Source organism: Chamaea fasciata, unplaced genomic scaffold (genome assembly GCF_029207755.1).
Source record: "Chamaea fasciata isolate MVZ Bird 193981 ecotype frontalis unplaced genomic scaffold, bChaFas1.0.hap1 SCAF_8, whole genome shotgun sequence".
NCBI lineage: Eukaryota > Metazoa > Chordata > Aves > Passeriformes > Sylviidae > Chamaea > Chamaea fasciata.
The window spans coordinates 38,175,334-38,195,018 of NW_027094093.1; the positions used below are offsets into that span (position 1 = coordinate 38,175,334).

General features: G+C 52.7%; 1 protein-coding gene across 1 annotated transcript in view; it reads left to right on the top strand.

Moving 5' to 3' along the window:
• The window catches only part of KCNJ3 (potassium inwardly rectifying channel subfamily J member 3), a 34,809-nt gene extending 20,163 nt beyond the window's left edge, over positions 1-14,646 (top strand). Inside the window, exon 3 of the mRNA XM_066190490.1 lies at positions 10,214-14,646. Within this exon, the coding sequence (XP_066046587.1) occupies positions 10,214-10,797 (584 nt within the window). The 3' untranslated portion in view covers positions 10,798-14,646. The remainder of the gene's footprint in view (positions 1-10,213) is intronic.
• The last annotated feature ends 5,039 nt before the right edge of the window (positions 14,647-19,685 follow it).

Below are 19,685 nucleotides of genomic sequence, written 5' to 3' on the forward strand. Positions count from 1 at the left end.
GGGGGTGGTTATCCAGGTGTTCGGGGGTGGTTATCCAGGTGTTCGGGGATGGTTATCCAGGTGTTCGGAGAGGTTTGGGGATGCTGCTGCAGGTGGTGGAGGAGCAGCTGGGAGATGTCGAGCACCTGGGGGAAATGTGTCGCCCCGAGGGGAAAATCCCAACGTGGAGTTGCTGAGGGCGTGGAGATGCTGTTTGGGATTTTTTTTTTTTTTTTTTTCCTAAGGGAAAAGGTTTTCCGGGTTTTTCCAAGCTGGGGAGGTCCCAGCGAGGTCTCTGCTCGCTGCATGGGAAGGGGGAACTGCACTGCCCCATCCCTTGAGCAACCTGGGAGAGTGGGATGTGTCCCTGCCCAGGGCCAGGGGTGGAATGGGATGGGATTTAACATCCCAGTGGGATTTAATGCCCTTCCCACCGCAAACCACACGGCGAGCGCGTCGTCCCATGGTATCTGCCCATCTTTGTATCTCCGCGGGCCAGCGAGGAGCGCGTGGATCCCTGAGGAGCCTCGTGCGGCCCCAAATCCAGGCTGCGGGCGTTCCCACGGCGCTGAGAGCGCGGCCGCTCTCCTTCCCGGGAATCCGCGCTCTCCTGGCGACGGGCAGGGGACGTTCGTCAGCTCCTCCCGCCGCCTGCGTGCCACGCTCCGTGTTTAGTGCGAGGGATGGGCTGTTAGAGCTGTGCACGGGCCGGAAATACGCGACGGGAGATGCTGGGGGTAAGGGGAGCTGGGATGTTCCCGGTGCCACGCGGACGGATGGAGGTGAGGAGCTGGAAAAGCTGCTGGAGCGCAGCCTCGGCCGCTGTGTGGGGCACAGGAGGATCCCTCAGAGCAGGAGGTTTGGGGTTGTCGGGGCTGCCGGGGGCTGGCCATCCCGTTTCCCAGCCCTGGGATGCCCCTGGGAACACGGGAGCGCAGTTGTGTCCTCCAGGAGTTTTAAATGTTGGGATACTGGATGGGGTTTGCGTGGAATTGTGGAGCACCCGAGCTGGGAGGGACCCACAAGGATCATGGATCCGGCCCCTGGGCACGCACAGACATCCCAAAATCCCACCCTGGGCATCCCTGGGAGTGCTGTCCAAACTCCTGGAGCTTTTGGGAATGTGCCCATTCCCTGGGGAGCCTGGGCAGTGCCCAGCACCCTCTGAGGGAAGAGCCTTTCCCTGAAATCCATCCCAGCCTCCCTGTGGCCCAGCTCCAGCTGTTCTCCCTCTCCCACGCTTGATTTGGAGGAGCAGGACTGGCGGGGCAGCTGTGCCGGGAGCACTTCGGGGGTTCTGGTGGTTTAGAGACAGGCGACGGATCGATCCCTGCCTTAAACCCCGAGGGGTTGTTCCCAAACCCAGCTCCGTGCTGCCTCCTGTGAAATCTCGGGATCCCGCGCTGGTTTGGCCGGGAGAGACCCTAAAGCTCATCCAGCTGCCACGGGCTGGGACACCTTCCCCTGTCCCAGGCTGCTCCAGGCCCCGTCCAGCCTTGGACACTTCCAGGGATGGGCGTTCCACAACTCCTGCGGGACGCTGAGAGGCGGGTGATCCCTCCTGTACCAGCCCTGATGTTGGCGCAGCGTATTTCCAGCTCAGAAAGTTGGCTGCTGCCTTTCTGCTCAGTTCGAACTCGGTCTCCCATCACGTTCCACGCGGTGGCTGCGGGCAGGGCTGGGGCAGCACTCGGGGCACGTCCCCAACCCGGATCCCGGAGGCCGGGAATGCTCTGCCCGGCTGTCCATCCCGGCGAATCGGCCCTTCCCACGTGGAAGGAGCTGGATTTTCCAGCCAGGAAGGCGTCTCCGGGTGCCCGGGGGCGTTTTCAGGGCTGCGGAGGGAAGAGCTCTATTTTGGTGCGGAGCCCATATGGCCGGGTGGGCGTTTGGAGGGGAGGGGAGGGCTCAGCCATGCAAATGTTCTCCTTTGGAGAGCAGGAATTGGTGTTTTTCCTCTCCCCTCTTTTCGCCCTGGTCCCCAGGCTTCCCTCGGGTGTTGCTCGGACCTGCGCCGGTCTCCTGGGATTGAACAGAGCGTTCCTTTCTCCCCGTGGCTCTTCCCCACCATTCCCAACACGGAGCTGCAAACGAAGCCCTCACTTCCAGCTGCACTTTGGAGCCCTGACTCCATGGAAAGCACAACCAGCTCCGGTTTTTTTTGGGGGGGTTGTTTTGTTTTTTTTTTAAGGAAAATCCCTCTGAGACCATAGAGCCAGGTTGGAATTCCTGGACAGCCCTTTCCATGAAGGAGGTTTGGTTTTTTCCTGGCACAGATTCCCAGAGAAGCTGTGGCTGCCCCTGGATCCCTGGCAGTGTCCCAGGGATCAGGAACAGGCTTTGGAGCAGCCTGGGATGGCGGGAAGTGTCCCTGCCCATGGCAGGGGTGGGATGGGCTGATCCCTAATTTTCAACCCAACCCAGTCTGGAATTCTCTGTTCAGCATAAGGAACGTTTTCATTGGGGCTGTGCTGCCAGGAAAAATCTGGGAATACTTGAGGCTGATGGGAGCTCTGGAGAACATCCCATGAGTTTTTCCAGGGCACCGATGGACAATTCCAATCCCAATTTTTATTCATTTTTGTCCCCGTCCGAGGAGAGGGCATCCACTGCCTGTCCCATTCCCATCCCTTTCCTCCCTCCATCCCTTTCCTCCCTGGGAATGGGAATGCAATCCCGCCCTTCTGGCGCTGCTGAGTCAAGCCCAGGCGGGTGGGAGGGGGATGATGCAGACCTGGGGACGCGGCAGATGGCTCCGGGAGAGGAACCTGCTCCGAGGACGGGCCCTGACGCATTCCAGCCGCAGGGAAGAGGAGCGGAGCCGAGCCTGGGGTTGGGATTAAAATAACAACCCAAACAAACCCCACCAGGAGAGGATAAAGAGAGCAGGGCGGATTCTCGGAGCCGGGATTCATCGTCGCGTGGAGCGGGCGATGTCGCGCGGGACGTTTGATGCGGATCGCTGCTCCCGCCCCTGCTCTTCCAGAAGGATGGAAAACCCCGCTCCGGGCCTGGAGGCTGCCAAACTTTCATTTCCCCCTTTTTTTTTTTTTTTTGATAGGAAAAACCCCCCGAGGTTCCTCCCCTGCCAGCAGCCCGTTGCATCCCTGCGCGTGGGAGCGGGAGCAGGATGTGCTGCTTCCATGGGATTTTTTGGAAACCTGCCACGATTTGGGCTAAGGATGGTCCTGCCAAAGGCCAGGACGAGCTGCTGAGGGTGCCAGGGAAATCTGGGGGTGTGAGGGATTGAAAAGGTGCCCCTGGAAGAGGCCTGGCTGATAAGGAACATACCTTTGGTGTCATGGCTCTGTCGAAATGTCGGGAATGCTCCGGGAGAACAGCGGGAATGAGGCAGGAGATATTTATGGAATGGAGATAAACGACGTGGGTGAATGGAGGAGCGGGGCAGGAGCCTGGGATTGCTCCTCAGGGTGAGGGGAGATGAAAAGTTTGGGCTAAAACCGTGTCTGAGGGACAGGAGTGGGATCTGGAGGGCGGGAGCCTGGAATGGTTTGGGCTGGAAGGGATCTTAGGGATCACCCTGGTTCCCTTGTGCTCCCAGATTTCCTGCCTTAAGTGCTCTGTGTGCTGGAATTCCCAGGGGTTCAAATTCCCAGATTTGCTCTGGCTGCCCCTGGAAGTGTCCCAGGCCAGGCTGGATGGAGCTTGGAGCAGCCTGGGATGGTGGGAAGTGTCCCTGCCTGTGGCCTTTAAATGGTCTTTAATCATCTTCCAGCCCAAATGATTCTGGGATTCGGTGATATTTTCATGGACTCACAAAGGGGTTTGTGGTTGGTACTTTTAGGACACGTTTTGTGTTTCAGGAAATGCTGCATTTTGGTTTTTTCTTTTCCTCTTTAAGCAAAATGGCCTTTCATGGAAAAATTGCCTCAGCATCCTCTCAGGGAACAATTCCCGATTCCCAGTGTCCCACGCAGCCCTGCCCTGTGGCAGTGGGAAGCCATTCCCTGTGTCCTGTCCCTGCAGCCCTTGTCCCCAGTCCCTCTGCAGCTCTCCTGGAGCCCCTCCAGGCCCTGCCAGGGGCTCGGAGCTCTGCCCGGAGCCTTCCCTTCTCCGGGGGAACATTCCCAGCTCTCCTGGAGCCTTCCCTTCTCCAGGGGAACATTCCCAGCTCTCCCGGAGCCTTCCCTTCTCCGGGGGAACATTCCCAGCTCTCCCGGAGCCTTCCCTTCTCCAGGTGAACATTCCCAGCTCTCCTGGAGCCTTCCCTTCTCCGGGGGAACATTCCCAGCTCTCCTGGAGCCTTCCCTTCTCCGGGGGAACATTCCCAGCTCTCCTGGAGCCTTCCCTTCTCCAGGGGCACATTCCCAGCTCTCCCGGAGCCTTCCCTTCTCCGGGGGAACATTCCCAGCTCTCCCTGGCCACGGATTGCCGGAACGTTCTGGAACCCTTCCATCCATCAGCACTTTAATCAAGGCCCGGCCTTGTGCTGGTGCGGGGGAAATGTTAATTCCAAAAATATCTGGGAGCTGGAGGTGCTGGCGCTGCAGCCCCAGGCTCTGTGCCCTTCCCAGGCTGCCAGCTGGGCTTCCATGGAAAACCAGCCGCACTGGAGGGGCAGAGGGAGATCCTGAGGGCTGCAACCCTCGTGGTTTGGGGGCTGAGCCCCCGTTTGTGTCCCCATTTCCTGGCTGGCGGCAGAGCTCAGCCCTCTGTCGCCGGTCCAGGTGCGAACGTCAGGATTTCCCGGTTTTCCGTACACAAACGGGACGAGCCAGCTGCTGTCCCTGGGTGTGGAATGGAGCTGTGGTTTAAGGCAGATCAACCCTCAGCTCCAGGGGTTTTAACCTGCAGGGCAGGAGCTCTTCCTAAGGGAAAAAGGTGGAAAAACCCGACAAAAAGAAGGCTATTTGTGCATTTTGGCCAGGAATTCCCACTGGGGATTCCTCCTCCTCCCAATCCCAGGACACAGAGATGCCCTTTCCTTGTGGCTGTTGGCCCCACGGGCTGTAATTCCCAGTTAATTCCCTCTTTCCCCACTGGTGAAGATGAAGTTTTCCCCATCGGGAAGGACAGCCGGTGTCCAGCAAACTCCATCCCAGCGGCCGAGGGTGAAATCTCCGGCATTCCTCTGGAGAGGGAAAGGAGCCAGGGAACCTTTGGGTGCCAGGATTTGCTTTGGGGCCGCTCCCGGGCCGGGGGGGAGCTGGTAAAAAGCTGATTAACGCGGTTTCCCAGGGACTCAAAGGGGATCAATTCCAGGGCTGGCGTCCTTTCCAAGGCAATTCACCACGAGCTCCGGGAGTCAGCCGGCTCCATCTGGCTCCTTTGGAAATTTGGGAGTAATCGGAGGGTGATTAGAGGGTGGAATCAGTCTCAAGGCGTTTATTTTTCGGCTCTTTTTTTGTTGTTTGGTGGTTTTTTTTTGGCCTCCATCTGCCCCCCCCTCGTTAATGAATCCGAGGATGCGGCTCTGAGCTGGGCTGACAGTGAGGCACAGAATGGTGGAAGGGCTCGGATGGGAAGGGATTTCCCTTGGAAATTGGATGGCTGGGACGCCTTCCCCTGTCCCAGGCTGCTCCAAGTGACCTCGGGACACTTCCAGGGACGCGGCAGCCACAGCTCCTCTGGATTCCCCGCGTGCACCGAAAGCATTCCCGGTTTTTGAAGGGATGGAGGGGGGAGGGTTTATTGGATATTCTGGGATGTTTCCACTGGAATTTGCGCGTTGCTGTAGCTGCTCAGGTGGGATTTACGTGTGTGTCAGAGCTCCGCTGGCCCCCAGAGCCCTGGGTGAGGGAGGCCGAGCTGGGAGCAGGGAACAAACCGCTCCGAAGCCTTTTTCCTTTGACAAACGGCCGCTTAATTCCAGAACAAATAACTCCGCTGCAGGCGGCCTGGTTGCTTCCCAAGCCAGCGCTGGGAATTCATCCTGCAGATGGGTGTTGACGGTGCGGAGAGCTCGGGAAGAGGGGAGCGGGCCCGGGAGGGGCGGAGGTGTCGGGGGCTGCGGGTCCTGCCGGGGGGAAAAACCTCCAAAACTGGAAAGCCGCCCATGGCAACAGCAGGAGCTGAGAACTGGGAGCCAGGAGAGAGGGATATCCAGGAGGAAAATGGGTGGAAAATAATCCTGGGGTGGTTGTCGGGAGAGCTGGCAGAGGTGGGGGGCTGATCCTGCGCTTTCTGTGGGAAAACGTGGAAAAACTCATGGATTTGGGGTGGGGGACTTTCTAGGAGGTGTGGTGGGGGTCTGGAGTAGGCTGGAGCCCCTCTGCTCTGGAGCCAGGCTGGGAGAGCTGGGAATGTTCCCCTGGAGAAGGGAAGGCTCCAGGAGAGCTGGGAATGTTCCCCCGGAGAAGGGAAGGCTCCGGGAGAGCTGGGAATGTTCCCCCGGAGAAGGGAAGGCTCCGGGAGAGCTGGGAATGTTCCCCTGGAGAAGGGAAGGCTCCAGGAGAGCTGGGAATGTTCCCCTGGAGAAGGGAAGGCTCCAGGAGAGCTGGGAATGTTCCCCTGGAGAAGGGAAGGCTCCGGGAGAGCTGGGAATGTTCCCCTGGAGAAGGGAAGGCTCCAGGAGAGCTGGGAATGTTCCCCTGGAGAAGGGAAGGCTCCAGGGAGAGCTGGGAATGTTCCCCTGGAGAAGGGAAGGCTCCAGGAGAGCTGGGAATGTTCCCCTGGAGAAGGGAAGGCTCCAGGCAGAGCTCCGAGCCCCTGGCAGGGCCTGGAGGGGCTCCAGGAGAGCTGCAGAGGGACTGGGGACAAGGGCTGCAGGGACAGGACACAGGGAATGGCTTCCCACTGCCACAGGGCAGGGCTGCGTGGGACACTGGGAATCGGGAATTCCTGGCTGGGCTGGAAATCCCAGATTTGCTGTGGCTGCCCTGGATCCCTGGCAGTGTCCCAGGGCAGGCTGGAGCAGCCCGGGACAATGGGAGGAGTCCCTGCTGTGACAGGGATGGGCTGAGATGATTTTTAAGATCCTTTCCCTCCCAAACCATCCCGGGATTCTGTTGTTGCTGGAATACAAGAGTGGAGCAGCTCAGAGCTGGGGCTGAGAGAACGGAACACAAAAGGAAAAGCTGGAAAACGCAGCAGAGCCGGAAGAAAAGCTGGGAATTGATTTCTTGCCCCGGCCCTGGCAGCAGCTCCCAGCACTGTCTGCTGGCTGACGCGTATTCCCGGGAATGCTGGGAATATCGGCCGCTGCTCTTCTTCCTCAGAGGCTCTTAAATAATTTGTGCCCTTGGGTTTGTTGGGGAAGGAGATAAATGGATTCGAAAGGCAAATCATATTCCTGCAAATATTTTTCCCTCCAGCGAGCTGATGTGGGAACGAGACAGAATCTGATTTTCCCGAGATTCTGCCGATCCACTTTTCCGTGGTAATGAATTGGGAACGGAATTCCCTCTTGGAAAGCCTGCTGGGAGAGGCAGGAGCACGGGGCAGGAGGTGGGAACAGCCCTTGGGACATCGCCGTGGGGTTGCCTGGAGGGGGAATGGGGATGGAGAGGGAGGAGGACGGGGATTGGGATGTGGGGGGAATTGGGATGGGAATTGGAGTGGGAATTTGGATGGGAACGGGAATGCGGATGGATCTGGGCCTGGAGATGTGGATGCAGGAGGGGATGAGGATGTGGACGGGAATGCAGAAGGGGATGGGAATGCAGATGTGGATGGGGACGCAGATGGGGAGGGGAATATGGATGCAGATGTGGATATTGATTCAGATATGGATGCAGATGTGGATATGGATTCAGATCTGGATGCAGATGGGGATGGGGATGCAGATATGGATGTGGATATGGATTCAGATGTGGTTATGGATCAGATGTGGATGGGGATGTGGATATGGATTCAGGTCTGGATGCAGATGTGGATATGGATTCAGATGTGGATCTGGATTCAGATCTGGATTCAGGTGTGGATATGGATTCAGGTGTGGATATGGATTCAGATGTGGGTATGGATTCAGGTGTGGATATGGATTCAGATGTGGGTATGGATTCAGATGCGGGTATGGATTCAGATGTGGATATGGATTCAGGTGTGGATATGGATTCAGATGTGGATATGGATTCAGATGTGGGTATGGATTCAGATGTGGATATGGATTCAGGTGTGGATATGGATTCAGATGTGGGTATGGATTCAGGTGTGGGTATGGACTCAGATGTGGGTATGGATTCAGGTGTGGATATGGATTCAGATGTGGATATTGATTCAGATGTGGGTATGGATTCAGATGTGGATATGGATTCAGATGTGGATATGGATTCAGGTGTGGATATGGATTCAGGTGTGGATATGGATTCAGATGTGGATATTGATTCAGATGTGGGTATGGATTCAGATGTGGATATGGATTCAGGTGTGGATATGGATTCAGGTGTGGATATGGATTCAGGTGTGGATATGGATTCAGATCTGGATATGGATTCAGATGTGGGTATGGATTCAGATGTGGAATCCCACGTTCAGAGCCCGGGAAGGTCCCGGCGGGAGTCATGGCTGAGGCACGGAAGGGAAGCTCTGGGATCTGCTGCTGAAGCTGCTCCTGAGCAGCTGCAGGGCGAAGGGCACAGCTGGAATTTGCACTCACTCCAATTGCCATCTCTCTCAGAACTGCAGGTTTTTCCTAAACCCTTTAGGATTGGGATTGCTTCCTCTCCACCTCACAAACAGGAGCACCTGGGGTCTGGGTGAAAATTCCTTGGGAAGTACCAAACATGTCCGGGGCGAGGCTGTGGGACAACTCTGGGTGTGCTCCTGCAGCTGTGAGGCCTCCCTGGCAGTGGGAGCTGCATCCAGTGCTCAAATCCCTGGATTCGTATTTTCCTCCCAAGAGATGAAGTGGGAAACAGAGTTTTTTTTTGTCTTGCGATCAGCAGCAAAGCCAGCACTGATCCCATCAGCGGCAGCATGAGGTGGGATAAACTGGAATCTTCCTGGCTGTGTGTCACGTTCCGCCCCGCTCCCCCTCGCTGCTGTTTTTCCCGTGCCTTCCCGAGTTCCTTTTCCTTTCCTCCTGGCTCCCGGTGAGCCGGGCAGGGGCCGTGTTTGCAGAGGTGGAGGGAGCTTCCTGAAATCCAAATGTCACATTTCCACTTGGCTGCGCAGGGAGCAAATGGCAGCGTGATTCTATTTACAGATTTCTACAGAGAGCGGTTAAAAATAATAATAATGAGGCCCACGCGGTTCTGTGCATCGGCGTGCGAACCCCGAGATAAAATATCCTGACTCAGGGAGGCCACGGGGTAGGACAGGAGCGGCTGGGAGAGAAATGGAGCTGGAAACGAGTTTCAAATGAGGGCTTTCCCAACGGGCCAGACATCCTGGAGAAATGGAACAACGAAAGATGCGTCGTAGTGAGACCCGCGTGGGGTGTTTTTAGATATTATTTTCAGGAGTATTTTAGTAGCATTGGCTTGAAGGCATTAGCAGCATCGCGTGGCAGAAGCTGACAGGCCAAAAATTGCTCTTAATTAGTGCTGTGATTAGGAAACGGTTTGGCTTCTGATTGCGACGGCGGGAACCGTAACGTCGGTTTTGCCTCACCCTTCACATGAGACTGAAGGCGGAATGAAATCTTTCGAAACGCCTCTCAGGAGCCCCGTCTCGGGGTCAGAAAAAGGGTTTTCCCCAGAGAATAGGTGGCTGAGAATTCCTCAGTTCCGCCGCTGTTGGCTCCTCTCCCCTTGGGAATGGCGATTTAACAGCTGTAGAATCCTAAAATCACGGGATCCCGAGGGAAAAGACCTTTGAGGCCACCAGGTGCAACCAGCGGGCAGTGCACTGCCCCAGGGCCCCAGGGCTTTGAAATCCCTGCAGGGACGGGGACTCCAGCGCTGCCTTGGGCAACCCTCTCCATGAAGGAATTTTTCCCTAATATCCAACCAAACCTCCCCTGCTGCATCGTTTCCTCCAAACAATGGCAGGCCAATGCTTTGGTTTAAATTTTATTTTATTTTATATTTTATTTTATTTTATATTTTATTCTTATTTTATTCTTATTCTTATTTTATTTTGTTTTATTTTATTTTATTTTATTTTATTTTATTTTATTTTATTTTATTTTATTTTATTTTATTTTATTTTATTTTATTTTATTTTATTTTATTTTATTTTATTTTATTTTATTTTATTTTATTTTATTTTTAATACACTTAAACCCGTAAAACCCCATTTCATGGGCTTGCTCGCTCCAGGATTTTTCCCGTGCATCCCCAATTCCCTGGTGGGACTGGTGGAAGCTTTTCCCCTCCCCTTCTCCTGGCAGGGATGACGTGCCAAGCCAGGACGTCCTACACGGAGGACGAGGTGCTCTGGGGCCACCGCTTCTTCCCGGTGATCTCCTTGGAGGAGGGCTTCTTCAAGGTGGATTATTCCCAGTTCCACGCCACCTTCGAGGTGCCCACGCCGCCCTACAGCGTGAAGGAGCAGGAGGAGATGCTCCTGATGTCCTCGCCCCTGATCCCGCCCGCCGTCAGCAACAGCAAGGAGAGGAACAACTCCGTGGAGTGCCTGGACGGGCTCGACGAGGTGGGCGCCAAGCTGCCCTCGAAACTGCAGAAAATCACCGGCAGGGACGACTTCCCCAAAAAACTGCTCAGGATGAGCTCCACCACCTCGGAGAAGGCCTACAGCATGGGCGACCTGCCCATGAAGCTCCAGCGCATCAGCTCGGTGCCCGGCAACTCCGAGGAGAAGCTGGGCTCCAAGACCACCAAGATGATGTCGGATCCCATGAGCCAGTCGGTGGCCGAGCTGCCCCCCAAGCTGCAGAAGCTCTCGGGCGGTGGGAGGATGGAGGGGAACCTGCCGCCCAAACTGCGCAAGATGAACTCGGACCGCTTCACATAACGGGCCAGGCCGGGCCGGGCCGGGGGGGGATCCCGCGGGCTGGGAGCCGGGATGGACTCCGGGGAGCCGGGATGGGCTCGGCTGGGGGAGCCGGGATGGAGCTCCGGGAGGCGGCGGCGGGATTCCCCGCGCGGCTGCGGCGCGTCGGATCCCAGCGCATGCAATAATAGTGTGCGGTCTCTGCATCTCTAGTCCGTGGCATGACTCCTCCTGTGTTTATATACTCTGTATCCCGAAAAAAACCCACCACGCTGAGGGGCCTCCTCCTGGCCCTGTGTTCCCCAGGGAGCAGGGACAATGTGGAGCGGGGAGCTTGCAGGGTAAGTTTGAACTTGAGTTGAAAGCGTTTGGGGTTTTTTTGGGTTTTTTTTATTTTCTCCCTGCTGCGGGTCGTGATTTGCTCACCCGAGTTGTTTGCTGCATGTGGGTTTGGTTTTTTTTTTCCTCCTCGGAGGTGTTTTAGTTCACTCCTCACACCGATCTGCTCGCCTTAAGTCCGCTACTTTGCTTTTTGTTTCTAGTTTGCTCTCAGGTTTTTTGTTTTTTTTTTTGGGGGGGGATGGAGATGGGGAATTGTTCCCTGTGTCAAAGCCACTGGGGGGGGAAAAAAAAAATTCTGTATTTCATCAGGCTTTGTTTAGAGAAGAAACTCGTGTTCTTAAGCCTGGGCAAAGTGATAAATAAATGACTCAAGTTCACACTTTAGGTACGATTAGCAACGTTTTTATAGAATCTTTGCGATTTATACGTGGAAGAAAATCAGCAGCGGGATGTGCTTGATTCCTCTTGTTGTTGAAACAGCCAACCGTGAAAAAACAGCTGAATGTGCCCAAGCGGGCTCTGCTGTTGGAGGAACTGCACCCCAAAGGCAGAGCCCCCATTCCCCCGATCCCTCTGGGCCTGGATTTCCCTGCCAGGCAGGGGAGGGTGATCCCAAACCCGCACCTCCACGTTCCTCGTTGATTTTTGTGGTGAAAACCTTGGTCTGGTTCGTGGTCAGACCGAGGTTTGACCTTGGGGCTCTCAGGACGAGCCAAACGCTGGGCGAATGTTGAAATGCTGGGGTGGGTCCCTCTCTGGTTGTCTTTGGGTTTCCTCGGCCCACCGGGTTTGGGATCAAGCCGGGGTGGGCTCTGCGGTGAGGCCTGGAGCTGGTGGAGCTCCTCGCCAAAACCCAAAGGGTGGAGGTGCCCCCGGACGCCCTGGGCTGCGTTTGGAGCCTTCCCAGAGGCTCCCTGGAGGAGGTTTGGGGTACGTGGAGGGATGGGTGGGGAGGAGAGGTGTTGCTTTTTATCTTCTTTCCTGTTAGAGCCGGGATTAAACGCTCGAGAGACGCATTTCGTGTTCGGACTCAGATGTTTATTAATTCTTACCTATGTTACAGTGTCACAGGCTGTGAGTTCTGGCTAACAAAGTGAAAAATGGCCCCGTCTCTATCCACGGCCTTTTTAAAGGACAAACTGCCCAATTATGGAATGACACCTCCATTATTGTTACTTTTAACCCAATAACCAACCACCCCTGGGCCGCAATGCGGATTTTTCTACCCAATTACAAAATCCCACCCAGAACCATGGAGAAGGTGAAAAACGACTCAGCCTCTGCCCTAAACCATCTCACTTTTTATATAAATTACTGTATTCTAAACCCTAAAACTCTGAGTTTTCCCCCCTGTGCCATCACACCCTTCTATCCAAACCCCACAGCCGCACTCCCAGCGCTGTCACTCAATTTTGGAGCCTTTTCCACGGCCTCAGGTCAATGCGGTGTTTGCCGGGGGTCAGTGCCTGTGGGCACGGAAAACCTGGAATTCTCCGTGCCCAGGGCTCCAGCAGCAGCCAGGGCAGAGCTCCCGGTGCCATCCGTGGGTAAAACCCCTGGGATCACACCCAGGTGCTCCCAGCCGTGGCCAGGCGTGGGCAGAGGGACATTCATGGATGGGCACCTCTGGCTCCCGGCCCACCCCGCAGCCCTGCTGGATAGTTAATGACAGAGCTGCTGGGTTTTGAGGGCGAAACTGGGATTTTATGGATGCTGGCATGGAGCAGGGACTCGGAAGGCCAGCACTGCTGGAGCTGGCTCAGCCACCAGGTTCCCTGGAAGTTTCAGTGTGTGACTGTCACTGTATTCCCGAGGAGTTTGGACAGATCCCAGAGTTCTTTCCATGGTTCATCCTGATCTTACTCTTATTATTTTCTTATTCTATTCTAATTCTATTGGTTTTCCTTACTCTATTTTGTTTCTTACCTTATTCTTATTCTTATTCTTGTTCTTATTCTTATTCTTATTCTTATTCTTATTCTTATTCTTATTCTTATTCTTATTCCTATTCTTATTCCTATTCCTATTCTTATTCCTATTCCTATTCTAATTCTTCTTATTCTTCTTTTCTATTCTAATTATTTTTTCTTTATTCTATCATTATTCTTAACCCATTACTACTCTACCCTTTATTCTATTCTTTATTTTTTATTCCTATCCCATCCTAATTCTGTTTATTTTATTTCATTCTCTATCCTACTTTATTCCATTCCAATTCTCTTACTCTATTTCCTGTCCTTATTCTTGATCTATTTTTATTCTTATCCTCTTCTCAATATATTCTATTTCCTATTCTTATTCTTGAGCTACTCTTGTTCTAGTCCGTATTAACTCTGTCCCAACCTTAATTCTATTCTGATTTTCATTTCTAATTCTATTCTCTGTTTTCTATTTTCTGTATTCTAGTCTATATTTCCCCTTTATATTTTCTGTTTTCTATTCTCTGTTTTCGAGTCTCTATTCTGTTTTCTCTTTTCTCCTCTTTCTTTTTTCTCTTTTTCCTATTTTCTCCTCTTTTTTTTTTTCCTCTCTTTTCTCTTTCCTCTTTTCTCTTTTCCTATCCCATTTTATTCCATTGTATTTCCTGACTCTGGCACAGCAGCCCAGGGGCAATTTGGGGTCCCCCAGGGCTATCTCCACCAATCGAATGGAAAACATTCCAGGGAGAAGAACTGGAGCTGGGGAAAAAAAACCCTCCAAAACCCCCCACGGAAATGGGGCAAAAAATTGGAAAAGGAGCCTCGCTTAATCCAGTTAATGCCATGAAAAGAGCAAGTTGGGATTACCTGGGAAATTCTGATTTTTTTTTAATGAAAATGTGCCAAAAAAAAGAGCAAAATATTAGGGGAATTATTGCCGTGGTAAAACTCAGTCTGGGATTTTAAATCCATCCCCGCTGGATGCAGAATTCCCGAGGTTTGTGGCCGGGACTGAGGTACAAACACGGCCACCCGTCCATTTTTATTCATTTTAGGGACTCCCTCGTGTTCATCTTTCCTTTGTCTGGTGTGCTCGCTTCATTGTAATTAATTAATGAACATCTGAACCCGGCCCTTGCTTCTGCTCATTAAAAAGAACTGTAATTAGCGATGATTGATTGGTTGATTGATCGATTGCACAGCCGGTCTGTGTTCTCTCCTGCCGAATTCCCGCTTGGATTCTCCTGGAAATTGTAAATATTTCAATTAAAATAAAAGAAATAAAGGAAATAAAAGCTTTTTTATTTATTTTTTTGGGGCAGTTCAGTGTGTCCCGGGATCAATGTTCAGGTTTGTTCGAGTCCTGCGGTGGAACCAAGGCCTGGGTTAAGGCTGCAAAGCTCGGCTTTAGCTCCGGCTTTGTTAAACTGCCCCAAACCGCGGTGGTTTCAAGGCTTTTGTCACTTTAATAAAATGATCAATAATTAACTCTTCCATTTCCTCCTCTCACCTTCGGGGCCGGGTGAAAGTCAAAGTTTCTTCGCTCTAAAAAGCAGCAAAAAATAAAATAAAATAAAAATAAATAAATCCTGGCTTGGGTTGAGCTGCGTTGCAAGGTCTGTGGAGTCCTTTGGGAAAGGCGTTTTCCCCGGCCGCGGAAAAGTGGGAATTTTCATTGCTGGCTCCCAAATCCAGCCCCAGGAATCTACAGGAGCCGCCACATCCCCAGCAGGGGATTGGAACGTAAATTCAGTGTCAGATTTGGGCTCTGAGTGGGATTTTTAGCGCTGGGCACCAGCACTCAGGGAGCAAAATAATAATAATAATATTAATAAAATTGAAAAAAATATTATTAGTACTGATGAATATAAATATAACCACAAGAATAACAATATAAACATATTTGTAATTTGTTAATAATAAATAAATAATAGGATATATAGGATCACAATATAAATATAATTAGAATTTGTTAATAATAAATAAATAATAGAATTTCTAATATCACTATATAAATATAATAATAATAGCAGAGCAATACAATAACCATACAATAATAGAAAATCAATACTGTTAAGAGTAGTGATGATTAAAAATAAAAAATAAAAATAAATAATTTAATTTTTTTTTAAGTGTGTTAAAGCCCTGCTGATCCAGGTTTCCTCCCCCTTCCCAAACTCTGGTGTTTATTCCCAGCTCCGAGGTTTTGGGATGCATCTCCCTGGGAATTTTCCCTGCAGGAAAAGGAACCCCAGCAGCACCAGGGATAAAAATCCCAAATTCTCCCAAGGCTGGGACAAAATCCAGCGTCAGGATGAGGCTCGGGAGGAAGAACAGGAAGAGAAAGAATAAAACATTGACCATAATGGATAATAAAGACACAATGGTAGATAATAATTAGAGCTGATGACACATATAATAGTCTCTATTAATAAATATATAATGAAATATATTAGCAAATGTACGATGAAACGTATTAAATATGTAATAAAATATAGATAATATAAAGAGGGAAGGGAGCTGGGAAAGGGGCTGGAGAATTCCTGAGGGAGCTGGGAAAGGGGCTGGAGAATTCCTGAGGGAGCGGGGAAAGGGGCTGGAGAATTCCTGAGGGAGCTGGGAAAGGGCTGAGCCTGGAGGAAAGGAGGATCCAGAGGGATCTTTTCCCTCTCGGGAATTCCCTGCCAGGAGGGGACAGCCGGGGGGGATTTGGGATCTGCTGCCAGGGAACAGGGACAGGAGGAGAGGGAACGGCCTCGGGCTGGCCCAGGGGAGCTCGGGGTGGATATTTGGGATAATTCCATCAGGAAAAGGTGCTCAGGTGGAATCGCCATCCCTGCAGGGATTTCCCGGCCCTGTGGATGTGACACTGGGGACACGGAGCACTGCTGGGAATGGCTGGACTCCGTGACCTTGGAAGGCTTTTCCAGCCTAAACCTTTCTGGGATTCCCTCTGTGGGATCACCTCAGGGGTTTTCCTTGTCCTTGCCCCTCACCGAGGGACAACAAAATCCTCCTGCTCCATCCCACAGCTCAGCTGCATCAGCCGCCAGGAGCACTGGGATGATCTGGAGATGGAAACGCCTTTTCCCACCTTTTCCTGCATTTTCCCGCATTTACCCGCATTTTCCTGCATTTTCCCGCATTTTCCCGCATTTTCCCGCATTTTCCCGCATTTTCCCCTCGGTGCTGATCACACAGAGCTGCTCCAGAGCCATCCCAGCGCCGCTCCCGCTGGAAGCCGGTTTGTATCCATGGGCCACGTGTGGATTCTCTGTTTCCATGGCGATGGAGCGCAGGGATTGTGGTGGTCCCGGCGCCTCCAGCCGCTGCTTTCCCGCAGGTCTTCCTCGATCCACACCCAAAAATCCAACATCCCGTTGCCCACGGATCAGCTGCAGAGATCCCCGGAGGAAACCGTGGGATGTGTCCATGAAAAACCCCTCTGGCGGCACCTGGTCTGTGCCAGCACAGAGAACAATTCCCCAAGCCTGGCGGCAGGAACTCCTGTGAGGAAAAAGGGGGGAAAAGGAAATCCAAGAGGTTTTCCAGTGTGGGGCCGGAATGATCCCGTTGCCACGGACAAATCGGGGGCTGGAAAATCCAGAGGTGCCCGACACAGCCAATGAAGGAGGCTTCAAAGCTGGAATAACATTTGGGAGGAGGGAATTTAATGTTAAAAAGAAGATGCCTTTCCAAAACATTCCCCCTTTGGTCCCTAGCTCCAAAATCTCCCAGTTCCCTTTGGCTCCCACATCCCTGGGAGAGCCCAGTGGGAGCTCTGCGCCCGCCAGGAGAGCTCTGGAGTCAGGAGAGGGGAAAACGGGAATGTTACCAAACCCTTTCCACCTGGAAACACTGCCGGGGGCTGCAGCCATTCCCGGCATCCAAAATCCTGGAATACAAACCCTGCTGGAATAAAACCTGAGTTATCACCCCGTTCTCCTGCCACGGTTCCCAGCCCAGCTGACAGGGTCTCAGCGCTCCTCTCCTGAACATTTCACATCCCCAATTCCCGTCTGGATCCCGGTTTCCCCCCTCGGCGCTTTGGGATCTGTCACTTCCAGGGGCTGGGAACTGGGAGGGCGAAGGGGGAATGTCACCCTGGGCTCCCTCCCAGCTCCGTTTGCTTTTAAATCAAAGTCTTCAAACAGCAGCACCGGATCCTCACGGATCTGGGAGCTCCAAAGCTGACGGCAAACTTCTTTATCCCAGGAATTCGGAAGTGTTCCTGCTCCCGCGGGATGGTTCGGATGGGACCTGCCCCATCCTGAGGATTCCAGAGCAGCATTCCAAACAGAACAGATCCCGAGGAATGATTTTAAGTCACAATTTCTTCCCGGAGTGGACTTTAGCTGAACACCCGAAATATTGATCCTGCTTTTTTTTAGACACTCCTGCCAAATCCTGAAAATCTGACGGAAAATCCTGCTTCCAGCAGGAGACAGCGCTTTGGAGAGCTGATTTTATTTTATTTTATTTTATTTTATTTTATTTTATTTTATTTTATTTTATTTTTTCATTTCATTCTATTTATTTTATTTTATTTTTATTATTTTATTTTATTTCATTCTATTTTATTTTATTTCATTTCATTCTATTTTGTTTTATTTCATTTCATTCTATTTTGTTTTATTTTATTAATTAGTCATTTCCAGCAGTACAATCCTCCTGGTTTTTATTCCTCTTTTCCCGCTGCTATCCAGGAGTGCTTCTGTTTCTGTACCACGCTTCCCACACAGCCCCTGCTCCTGGCAGAGCTGGAATGCTGCATTCCAGGCTTTTTCCAGGATAATTTGGAAGTAGAGACTGCACGAGCACAAAAAAAAAATAAAAAGATGAATCCAACCCAAAGCGGTGGCAAGTCACCCTTTGGAATAACATCCTTGGAATTCCAACCAAAGGAACGTGTATTCGTGTGGAATCTGCTCCCAAAGGAGGAGGAAATGAGGGAGCAGCCACGCGTTTCCCAGGAGATCCGGTCCCCTCTGGAATCACAGCTCATGGCAGCCCTTGCTGGGAATGGGGCGGTGAAACGATATAATCCCAGCAGGAATCCCACCAGGAATCCCATCAGGGACGGTTCTCCAAACACCTGCCGGGATAATCAACCTTAAATAATCACAAACCCGTCAAAGCCCGAGGATTTCACCAAGGGCACGTTGGGGTTTTGTCCTCAGGGAGGGGGAGGTCACTCTGGGGCTGACGCTCCCAGGTAAATAAATAAATTCGCGTTTATTTTCCGCCCAGCTCCGGTTATTTGACCCAGCTTTTTGGGGGGGTCAAAAGCGATTTAAACACTCCCGTTCTTCTCATATGAAATGTCAATTAACTCTACAGAACCCGTAACATTTCTCCTCCTTCCCTGTCAGGCCAAAACAGCCCCGAATTTGTACGTTTGGGATCTTCCCTAGCCCTCATTTCCTCCTCCTCCTCCTCGTCCTCCTCCTCCTGCTGCCGTTAATTTTGTTCCTGCCATGAAACCCCGCAGAAGCGACTGCGGCAGAGCCCGGGGCCGGTTTCTATAGAGACAGAGCTGCCTGCATCCCGGAAAGCCTCGGGAACAAAAAACCAGGGAAAAGGAGCTGGCAGCAGGACAACGGCAGCGCCGCTGAAAGGTCCTCGGGGCCCCCTCCCGCCCACGGCTCCGTTATCCCGTGATTAAACTCGCCGGGTAATTTGGATCCGGCTCTAATTAGGGAACAGGGGCTTGGGAAGGGGATTTGCCGCTGGGCTCCCGCTGCTCCCGGCTCGCAGAGAGGGACCGTGGGCCGGCTTTTCCCTCCTCCTGCTTCCCTGTCCTACATCCCAGGGTTTCTGTCCCCTCCATCCCTCATCCCAGGGTTTCTGTTCCCTCCATCCCACATCCCAGGTTTCCTGTCCTGTCCCCTCCATCCCACATCCCAGGTTTCCTGTCCCCTCCACCCCACATCCCAGGTTTTCTCTTCCCTCCATCCCACATCCCAGGTTTCCTGTCCTGTTCCCTCCACCCCACATCCCAGGTTTTCCCTCTGCCCCACAGGGCCGGGATCCCTGGATTTTGGGCTCCCAAGTCCAGGCTCTGGCCCTTGCAGCCCAAATCAGGGTTTCCACACTTTCGTGCACGCTCCAGGACAAAGGAATTCCCGGTGATGGATCAGCAGCACAACCCGAGGAAAGGGCACAGGGGATGCAGCTGGAATAAAAGACTGCCCCGGGAGCCACGGGAATTACAGCCCAGCGCCGGCTGTGACCAGCACTGGAAATGCCTTTACCCCAAAAGTCCTAAAACACCACCAAAAATCCTTTGCGTGGAATCCCGGACGGGTTTGGGTTGGAAAAGGCCTCAAATCCCAACCTGTCCCAAGCCCAGCCCCTCCCACCGCCCCAGGCTGCTCCAACCCGGCCTTGGACACTCCCAGGGATCCAGGAGCAGCCGCAGCAAATCTGGGAATTCTGCAATTCCTTCCCCAAATCCCATCGGGCAGCTCAAAGCCGTTGCATCTGGAACGTGGAGAGAAACCCCCCCCAAAGACAAACTGGCCTTTGCCACCCGCAATTCCCACAAATCATCCGAGCCCCAACCCGGCCCAGGATTTTTATTTTGGATGCGGAGCCTCGAGCTGGGAGAGCTCCCGGAGACACCTAAACCCTGCCCTCCGGGAAAGG